Consider the following 10,630-nt stretch of genomic DNA (forward strand, 5'->3'; position numbering starts at 1 on the left):
TTTAAATAATTAGTGATTCGTGGCTTTTTTAAAAAGCCAATAATGATTGTTCTCAAAAGTATTTTTGAGGTTAAAAAGCATGTCTACACAAAACCAAACTAAGTTACTATTATATCATATACATTAATGCTATTCTAAGTTAACCTAACACAAATGGTAAAATATTAGACTTTTCAACATAAGGGTTACCGAGGTCAAAGGATGAGGGAGGGGCTCATTTAAAGAAAATGGAAGAAAAGAATTGACAAGGATAGGATAAGTACGAACGGAAGGAAAAATACTTGTTGGGAGTTGGGGAGGTTATCAATTAAAGTTTCTATGTATAGGAAAAACTTCAATATTCTTTGTATAACCTCTTATGTTGCTATACACATAATACTTAAAACTTCAATATTATTTTTAAAACCCATTTTATTGCTATACACATAATAGTTAAAACTTCAATATTATTTTTAAACCCTAACAATCAAATTAAAAAATAAGGCAAACATAGATTATATCACAAATTTTCATATAAATAAAACAAAAATAAGCATGTTAATTCGAATTCCAATTTCCAAGTAGGTATGGTCACGTGTACAACCGTACGTGGCAAAATATATATATATATATATATATATATATATATATATATATATATATATATATATATATATATATATATATATATATATATATATATATATATATATATATATATATATGGAAACTAAAATCCTGAAGAGTCAATGGCCGTGTTTTGGACTCAATACTGTTGAAAACTGGTGTACCAAAAAATACTTGGCAAATTGAGGGAAAGTACATAGCAAAGAAATCTTGAGTTGGACTTTTATACGGCGAAGGGTAGTCCTCCGACGACTATGAATTCAATCAAACAGAAGTCGTTCAGATATTTTCTTCTTATCTGATTTAGATATCTGGGTTTGATTCATTTCCGTTGATGAAATCGAGATGGGTCTATTAATCAAGTTTTGATCTTTGAAACTCGAGTTCATTTCTTGGTAAATCTTCAATCTTTTTTTCACTACTACAGCTTGTATGATTTTAGGATCATCTTCTTGTTCAAGAACCCCAATAGAGTATCGGGTTCCGAGTTTCCTCTAAATCAGATTTTTCCTCATGGGTTTACTTAGATTATAATTACATTTTGCTGTCGGTTTAGTTTAAGAACCCTATTTTGAGTAAAAAAGGGCATTCGTATTGCGCTATTCTGGATATTTGGCGTCTTTTAGATCAGATTTCGCTTGACGGTGTACCGATTTCTCCCCATTTTGGTGTTGAATTATTTCAATTAGCCCTAATTCGGAAAGGGTTCCCGATTTAGCCTAATTATCTGCTTCTAAGAGCTGGAATTAGTATTTCCTATTGAATGGAAGCACCAAATTCGTAAGTGATTGTGTTTGAAAATCGGATTCTGTTTACGAAATTTGATGAGATGGAGGAAAATGCAGCTGCTTTGCATACTGCTAAGAATTCGGTTCAGGCATTGGGTAAGGGATTTGATGTGAATTTTGACACACGATTGCTATACTGTAAGGGAGTTGCAGGGTCTAAAGTTGTGGAGATTGATGAAGAACACAAAAGGGATCTTTGGATATATGATAACTTGGTTGTGCCAAAGGTGTCGAGAGATATAGAGAGTTATCAGGAACCAATTAATCGTAATAGTTCCGGTGTTTGCAATTATCATGAGGTATATTATTATTATAAAATCTTTGTCGGCTTAAACTTCAATGTAGTTTTAAGTTTTTTTTTTTTCTTAAATAGTTATTTAATGTTATCGAAATTTAAGTTCAATTGTTGTTATTTGAATTGTAGACGTCTAAATTGAACCTTAGGGGGCGATTAAACCGACGGATCCCGTGTGATTCCGTCGGGATTGGAATTCAATTACATTCCAATTCCATGGAATTCAATTCCCAGTATTTTTTCCTTGTTGTATATACTAAATTTTCTTAACTATTTGATTGCAGATGATCGAGTATTTTAACAAGAGAGCCAATTTATCAGGCAATGTTCCTCTTGGTAGCTTCAATGCTGCATTTAGTTTCACGGGTTCAAAACATATTGATGCTGCAAACACAAAGACACTTTGTACAGATGGTTATTTCATTCCACTTGCTAAATTTGAAATCACAAAGTCATCTTTAATATTACAAGAAAGTGTTAAACGAGCAGTTCCTACATCGTGGGACCCACCAGCCTTAGCAAGGTATACACCTTCTTGTATTAAGCTCAAGAATCTAATTACTTTTGAACTAACATTGTCTCTAATGATTCCTTTATTGTTTTTTTCATGATAGTTTTATTGAGAATTTTGGAACACATGTAATCACATCTGTCACAATCGGTGGTAAAGATGTTATATATGTTAAACAACATCTATCATCACCTTTGTCAACTGGGGAAATAAAAAACTATGTTCAAGATATAGGAAACCATAGATTTTGCAACACTGAAAACCTAACTGACTCTGGTCTTTTGAGATACAAGGAAAAGGTCAGTTTCCTATTTTCCTATTTTTCTTGTAACATATTGTATCAAACATATGTGCCTCATCTATACTTTATGAGGCACAATGTATGAGGCTCAATGTGCCTCATACATATTGTATGAGGCACATTTAATTTGCCCGATATGAGGCACATTGTGCCTCATACATACTGTATAAGGCACAATGTGTCTCTGTCTCATACATATTGTATGAAGGCACAATGTGCCTCAGACATACTGTATGAGACGCCATGTGTGAGGCACAATGTGTCTCATACATACTGTATTTAGGCACCATGTGCCTAATACATATTGTATGAAGGCACATGAAAGACACCATGTGCTTGATACATATACTGTATGAGGCACAATGTGCCTGATACATAAGATAAGTCACATTTAGATGTTTATGTTGTTATTTTAGTATCATTATTTTTTGAAGTTGTGACTTGATATGATTATGGTTTTATGGTGGCAATTTGGTAATTTTTTATAATCTTAGGGTGGGGATCCGTCATTGTTCAGTAGCCAAGGCATATATCCTCAACCCACAAACGCACCGTCACTCGGTGGAAATGCAAAGGAAGTATGTAAGACTGTATGCTTTGTGCTTTTTCTTTCACATGAATATAAATATTGGGAATAAATTGAAAATTATATATATTTATTCCTGACATGTGTTATATAATAATACAACTTGTATTTTTAGAACCAGAAGAAAGAAAAGAAAAAAATATGAAAACCGAAGTAACCTCTGCTTCATTTAGTTGATAGAAATTAAAAAATCTCGTCTTAGATTTAAACATTTATATACTAGAAGAATCTTAAAACTTTTTGTATTAATTAAAAATCCAAAACTATATCTACAACATAATTTATATTAAAGATTTTTTTTTTCTTTTATTTTTCCTTATGCAGGATGTAACGGTTATTTTCAGAAGAAGAGGAGGAGATGATCTTGAACAAAGCCATACTCAATGGGAGAAAACCGTAAAATACTCTCCAGATGTCATCAGCATGTCATTCATTCCCATTACTTCTCTTCTTGAAGGATTACCCGGAAAAGACCATTTGACCCGCGCTATTGCTCTCTACCTTGAATGTAAGCCACCTTACCTTCGGAGGACATTTTCGTCTTTTACACATCCCTGTCCCACCTTCTTACTACTTTTTCAGTCGGTCAAAAAACCACACTGTCACTGTCACTGTCACTGACACTATTCTTTTTTTGTATATTTGGCGGACAGACAAACCTCAGATAGAAGAACTAAGATACTTTCTAGAGTTCCAGGTGGCGCGAGTGTGGGCCCCGTTACAAGATCGGCTTCCAGGTCATCAAAGAAAGGAACCCGTCTGTCCATCTTTACAATTTAGCATGATGGGCCAAAAACTTTACGTTTCTCAAGATCAGGTATGCACTTCTTATAATTTTCTTATTTTTTTTTTTTACCTATAAACATTACTATGTAAAACAAATAAATTACATTCCTATTATTAATTTGTAGATATCAGTGGGGCGTAAGCCAGTAACTGGGATCCGATTATGCTTAGAAGGATCAAAACACAACCGATTAGCAATTCATCTTCAACACCTACAATCACTCCCAAAAATCCTTAGACCATATTGGGACACACATGTAGCCATTGGTGCACCCAAGTGGCTAGGACCCGAGGAGCAAGACAGCCGATGGTTCGAGCCCGTGAAGTGGAAAAACTTCTCACATGTTAGCTCCGCACCAATCGAAAGCCCAGAAGCCGCTTTCATTGGTGACTTGTGTGGGGTCCACATAGTCACTGGGGCCCAGCTTGGTGTTTGGGATTTCGGGTCGAGAAATGTACTTTACATGAAACTTTTATATTCATGGTTGCCCGGGTGCACTATTCGAAGATCTTTGTGGGACCACACTCCCAATAATGCTACTGGCTCGAGCCTGGGGTCGAGCCCAGGCTCGAGCAGTAGTAATAAGTTGGCTAAGTTTGTTGATATGGCGGAGATGAGTAAAGGGGCGGTGGATCCGCCAGGGCATTGGGTGGTTACTGGTGGGAAGCTTGGAGTGGAGAAAGGGAAAATTGTATTGAGAGTTAAGTATTCTCTGTTGAACTATTGAGTGTGGTTGTTTGTGTTGGGAAAGCTACCGGGCCGGGGTCGGGTCGAGTTTGGTCGGGCAGGGTCATGGGTGTTTTTTTTTTTTTTTTTTTTTTTTTTAAGAGTTTGTAGAGAATTTGGAAATGTTTGGTTATAAAATTACGTATTGTGGATGGATGGTTGATTTGTGTAATGTCGGTTTTGTTTTAGGATTGTAAATCGGAAAGTGTAGCTTAAAGTCGGTAACTTTTATGTTTGTGTTGGGTAAATCACATTTTAAAAAGTCATGTGGTCGAAATGAAGTAAGTAATTATATTGTTGCTATTGCAAAGATGCTCAATGGAACTTACTAAAAAATATCATTTATTTGTTAATCATTTAAAATTAAAAAAAAGTTTTATTTTTATAATTGAATGGAACAGTTGAATAGCCATTGTAACACATATTTATTGAATGTCGATGTGACGTTCAACTAGAATGATTCAAGTATCATTCAATAGCCATTGTAACAAATATTTATTGTCATTCAATTATGGTTTAGTTTAATCAATTAAATATAATTTTTTTTTGGAATCGACAAATAAATTAGAATAAAAGAGGGTCTGCCTAGCAAGGGTTTAGGCTGCAACCCACCAGAAAGAGTACAAAAGAAGAATAAAAGTAGCCCATTCAAATACAAGAGAAAGGAGAGACACCAGAAAGAGTACAAAAGAAGAATACAAGTAGCCCATTCAAATACAAGAGAAAGGAGAGACACCAGAAAGAGTACAAAAGAAGAATACAAGTAGCCCATTCAAATACAAGAGAAATGAGAGATAGTCCAATCAAACCTCCTTTTCTTTCGTCTATGTTTAAACATAAATACATTGTAGATTTGATGATGTCCACCACTCTTTCTGAAATTGTTTTTATGTTGTTGAACACCCTATCTTTACGAGCTCTCTGTGCACCAAAAGATGCGATAACAAATGCTGATTAACATCCTCCTTCTCTTTGATCAATTTCCCCAACTGGAAGCAAAGTCCAGAACTTCAGATACACGCGAGAAGCTGGACTGTTGGATTCTACACCATCTAAACACCCGTTCCAGTATGGAACACGTAGCAGAACATCCACATAATAAGTGATCGGTAGTCTCTTCCATTACACCACGAAAGCTGCAATTCTTATCCATATTGTTAATTCCTCACATGTGAAGATTTAATGTTGAAGGGATCCGATCTAAGTTTGCACGACAAGCAAAACATGAGACTTTTAGGGGAACTATTTTGGTCCACAGGAAACGACCCTAGGGGATAATGGGGATGGAATTATCGATCGTCTCCCTCATGCTCGGCATCGTGTATCGCCCTCCATTAGCCAGATTAGACACCCATGAAGCCTCCCTTAGTTCACACTCCTTAAGACACTGTTGACAGGAATGTTGTGCTTGACCATATTGAGTTTTACCTTAGCAATGGAGCACCACACACCTGACCTCGATCTATTAGCAAGAAAGTCGTCTGGTTTGTTGTCGAGCCTGTGAATAACTCGAATCACCTTGGCCCAGAGTGAGTTTGGTTATGTTTTTAATCTCCACCACCATTTACAACATAAGGCAATGTTGAATGCTTTTAAGGAGCCAACATCTAGACCTCCTTTTTTCCTTTGGAGCCACTACCTTGTCCCAACTCACCCAACAGATTTTCCGTAAGTCCTTCGAGCCACCCCATAAGAATCGTCGTCTAATCCTCTCCAATTCATTAAGAATTGCACCTGCATCAACAAAAAGAGAAAAATAATATGAAGGTACGCGTGACAACACTGACTTAATGAGAATAAGTCTTCCTCTAAAAGACCGGTTTCTAGCTTTCCAATCTGATAACTTTTTGAATGTGGGTTGTTGAGTTGTAGTCTACTGTATATGAAGTTTGGTGATTATTAAACGGTTTAATGAAAAATAAAAATTATGATGGGTCAGAATATGTTTGGATAAGCTACCTTATTTTTATTTTTTCAAGTTTATTATAATCTAGTGTTTGGAGAAACCATTAAATTAAACTAGCCGATAAAACTAGATTTTTAAAAATCTTATGGAGATAACTTATTGATAAACTCTAGGCTTTTCAATAAGTTTTTCAAATACACTTTTATATATTCATTTCTAGCTAATTTCTTTTATGTCATTTTATATTTATCATCGTGCTTTGTGACTAGTTTACCAAACATTTTCTCTATAAACTAGATTATTAACTGCTAAATAGCAAAAACAATATTTCAACTACCATGCTAACACAAGTACCTTAGTCCATTCCATTTACTCATTTTAGAGGGTGTTTGAATAAATTAGTTAATAGTTTATGAGATAATAAGTTGGCTAAGTTTGTTGATATGGCGGAGATGAGTAAAGGGGTGGTGGATCCGCCAGGGCATCGGGTGGTTACTGGTGGGAAGCTTGGGGTGGAGAAAGGGAAATTGTATTGAGAGTTAAGTGTTCTATGTTGAGCTATTGGGTGTGGTTGTTTGTGTTGGGAAAGCTACCAAGCCGGGAAGGTTCGAGTTTGGTCGGGCCCGGTCATGGGTGTGTGTATTTTTTTTTTTTTTAGAGTTTGTAGAAAATTTGGAAATGTTTGGTTATAAAATTGCGTATTGTGGATGGATGTTTGATTTGTGTAATATCGGTTTCGTTTTAGGATTGTAAATCGGAAAGTGTAGCTTAAAGTCGGTAACTCTCGTGTTTGTTTTGGGTAAATCACATTTAAAAAAGTCATGTGGTCGAAATGAAGTATGTTACTGTAGCAAAGATGTTCAATGAAAAATTAAAAAAAAAAAAACAATTTATTTGTTAATCATTTAATACTAAAAAAAGTTTCATTTTTATTATTGAATTGAATCACTTCAATAGCCATTGTAACACATTTATTGAATGTTAATGTACAATTCAAATGTTGTTTAATTTAATTAATTGAACGCTAACTAATTCAACCATTTCTCTAAACTGAACATTGTGAACGCTTAGATTGAATAAGGTGAATTGCATAGTTGGCGTTTGATAAATCAAACTCAATTTTGAATGTGGGTTGTGGTGTTGTCATCTATTGTATATGAAGTTTGGTAATTATTAAATTGTTCAATGGAAAAAAAATCATGATCGATTAGAAGCTATTTTATTTTTTTAAGTTTATTATAACATAGTGTTTGGTGAAACCATTAAACTGACTAATCAAACTAGATTTTTAAAATTTTTATTGAGATAACTTATTGATAAACTCATAACCTTGCAATAATTTTTTCAAATATACTTTTATATATTCATTTCTAGCTAATTTCTTTTATGTCGTTTTACATTTGCTATGGTACTTGTTAAATAGTTTACCAAACAATTTTACTTTATAAACTATATTATCAACTGCCAAATAGCAAAAACTATATTTCAACTACCATGCTAACACAAGTACCTTATTTTAATTGTTATTAGTCTTGTCTTCTCTATGCATCTTGATTCCAAAATCCCCATAACAACACTTGAAACATATATTCTCCCACTTTCAATTATTTGAACAACTTTTAGTATACAATTATATATAATACAAACAAGATTCAATGCTTTTTTTTCAACATCACTAGTAACACATAAATCCCCTCTTTTATTTTAATCTTAATGGGATTTCAGTTATAGATTTGTTGGTTCAAAAATTTTCATATTGACCACCTTGAAACGTCTGCCCAAACTGCCAACCAGCAGGCACCACGTTATAGCTGGTAACTGTTCTTCCGTCACCTGCCGTTACCCTAAAAGAGAGGCGTTGACCATCAAGATACGAGTTGCTTTGCCAATTTTGACCCCAGTTTCTGGTCATCCTTTGCCACCCTGTTTTCGACCCTTTGATTGAAACCCCATGAACATCTCCTGCACCTCCGACGTTGGTTATCAAAACCAGGTTAAAGTAAGAGTGACCATTAATGGTGAACCTCATCCCTCCTCTCTTTACACATGGTACCCTGAAATATGCATATCAAGTTATAAAAAAAGGCTCGATTCTCGATTATTTTACGTTATGCACAGTTACTGGTGTGTTATTGTACCGTCTGTACGCAACAGGGACTATTCCGGCGCGATACTGAGCGATCTTTAAGAAAGCAGGCTGTGACAGATCGAAGTGGCGGAGCGGTGGGTTGCACCACCCGCCGTTGTCATTAGCAAGGGCGTAATTCGGTGGGCAATAATTGGTGGCGGTGATGGTGATGATTCCATGAAGACACCATTTTGGGTCGTCGATACACCGCAGTTGGTAGCAGGAACCGCAGCTCTGGCCGTTGTTGAAGAGGGTGGTGCTCAACGCCGCCGTATTTGTGCCGTAGCCGTCGCTGTATAGATTGCCGTATCCACATGCACCACCTGCGTATTAAATTTGGTCACAGAAAAGTGAGTCATGAGTCCACTGGGCCAGCTAATTGTTAAACCCTAGGAGGTTGGTTGCCACCCATGCAACAATACAACCGTGTCTCGCAATAAATATGGATTATCCGTATTTCATGTAGTAATATGAGTAGAAATAAGGACCCCACAAATGGAGAAAGAAAATGTACGTGTAAAATGGTTTAAAGTTTAAATTAATAAAATAAGCTTTTTCTAGTAGGTAAGATGAAAAAAAAGCATTCAATTGAACTTACTATTATCATTAAGTGTTTCAAAGCCAATCAAATTATAGAAGAGATCATATATTCATATTGAAAGATCATATACTTTGATGCAATTTTTAGTCTGTTGCATGTAATTCGTACTTTCACAGCAATTGTGTAATTTTAAGCGTATCTTAGACGTTATAATTGTAATAATTGAAAAGTATAAATCGATATAATACAAAATGAAACTCTCGACCATAGATTATATATTAATCATAAACAAAAATGTGGCATGAAGCATAATTTACACATCAAATAACAAGTGCCCATCTTAATTTGTTTCCAATGACCTCAATGAATTCGTCCATCATGATCTTGGTTATTCAAAGGTATGTAAGCATTAATTTGTCGATTAAAAAAACCCTTGTTAGGGTTCTAATTAATAAACACAAAATCATATGTACAATGTAAATGCAGATACAGTAAAACGTACCCATGGTACCAGAAGCATCCTCACCACCGTAGAAAGTTGCATGAGCCTTGTGCCAACCCCCTTTATTGGCATGGATGGTGTGGAGAGACATGAGCATGATGGTTAAAAGGAAGAGAATAGCCATGATTTGCATGACCAAATTTACAATGGGAGAGATGGTTTGAAAGACAGGAGAGAGATGATGAAGGTATAAATAGGGAAGTGAGTGAAGGTTGTGCATGTAATGGAATCACGGTTGAAGGCGGCAAAAAGCCCAATAATTCAATTCAAATCATATGCATCCATGCATCCTATGCCTTTGACTTAATTGAACTCAAATCATGACTTTTTTACTCACAAGTAAACTCTATTGTGAAACAAAAAGTGTTGTTTTTGTTTGTTACAATAAATAATGACATATCAAATAATTAGTTAAATGTTTGGCTAGCGTGTTCTTGTTTATGATTATTACTTGATTTAAAGGTTCGATATTTAGTTTTAAATAATCATATTAATATTATCATTAAGAAAACCACATTATCAAAAAAAAAAAAAAAAATCTTATATATCTTTTTTTAATCTATTACTTTTTAAAAAATTTCAATTTTTTCACGCAAGTGACATCATCAAAAAAAATTGTTAGAAACTATAAACAATAGAAATAAATCAAAACACTATAACCATTATAGGTCGTTGGATGAATCATTATTTGATTTTAATAATTCAATATTTTTAACAGATAATTTGTTATATATATATATATATATATATATATATATATATATATATATATATATAGAGAGAGAGAGAGAGAGAGAAAGAGAGAGAGAGAGAGAGAGAGAGAGATTTTGAAAAAAATAGAGATATGATATTCAACCTTCGCCACATATTTTTCATTTGTCGCTCAAGTGTTGTTAGAAATACGGATGAATAAATTGCTTGGATTTTCTGAAAGTCATAATTCACTATCAAAT

General features: G+C 34.5%; 2 protein-coding genes across 2 annotated transcripts; one reads left to right on the forward strand and one right to left on the reverse strand.

Moving 5' to 3' along the window:
- The first annotated feature begins 720 nt into the window (after window positions 1-720).
- LOC145015126 (MACPF domain-containing protein CAD1-like) lies at window positions 721-4,772 on the forward strand. Its single transcript, XM_078973575.1, has 7 exons — window positions 721-1,693; window positions 1,974-2,212; window positions 2,304-2,499; window positions 2,996-3,079; window positions 3,412-3,595; window positions 3,741-3,904; window positions 3,999-4,772. The coding sequence occupies exons 1-7, from the start codon at window positions 1,436-1,438 to the stop codon at window positions 4,599-4,601; spliced, it is 1,728 nt and encodes a 575-aa protein (XP_078829701.1). The 5' UTR covers window positions 721-1,435; the 3' UTR covers window positions 4,602-4,772.
- A 3,311-nt stretch (window positions 4,773-8,083) lies between these two features.
- On the reverse strand, window positions 8,084-9,833 carry LOC145018263 (expansin-A4-like). The gene is made up of 3 exons (XM_078976153.1): window positions 9,678-9,833; window positions 8,645-8,957; window positions 8,084-8,560 (listed from the first exon to the last, which is right to left on the reverse strand). Exons 1-3 carry the CDS (start codon window positions 9,808-9,810, stop codon window positions 8,248-8,250), a joined length of 759 nt encoding a protein of 252 aa, XP_078832279.1. The 5' UTR covers window positions 9,811-9,833; the 3' UTR covers window positions 8,084-8,247.
- Between the last annotated feature and the right edge of the window lie 797 nt (window positions 9,834-10,630).

The sequence above is a fragment of the Lactuca saligna genome, chromosome 9 (genome assembly GCF_052625555.1).
Source record: "Lactuca saligna cultivar CGN05327 chromosome 9, ASM5262555v1, whole genome shotgun sequence".
Lineage (NCBI taxonomy): Eukaryota > Viridiplantae > Streptophyta > Magnoliopsida > Asterales > Asteraceae > Lactuca > Lactuca saligna.

Excerpts from the sequence above, each read along its gene's own strand:
- LOC145018263 (XM_078976153.1), bottom strand. The coding sequence starts at position 9,810 with ATGCAAATCATGGCTATTCTCTTCCTTTTAACCATCATGCTCATGTCT. Across the intron at positions 8,958-9,677 it reads GGATGCTTCTGGTACCATGG|GTGGTGCATGTGGATACGGC; the intron begins GTACGTTTTACT and ends TTTAATACGCAG. Across the intron at positions 8,561-8,644 it reads GTCCCTGTTGCGTACAGACG|GGTACCATGTGTAAAGAGAG; the intron begins GTACAATAACAC and ends TGCATATTTCAG.
- LOC145015126 (XM_078973575.1), top strand. The coding sequence starts at position 1,436 with ATGGAGGAAAATGCAGCTGCTTTGCATACTGCTAAGAATTCGGTTCAG. Across the intron at positions 2,213-2,303 it reads GACCCACCAGCCTTAGCAAG|TTTTATTGAGAATTTTGGAA; the intron begins GTATACACCTTC and ends TTTTCATGATAG. Across the intron at positions 2,500-2,995 it reads TTTTGAGATACAAGGAAAAG|GGTGGGGATCCGTCATTGTT; the intron begins GTCAGTTTCCTA and ends TTATAATCTTAG.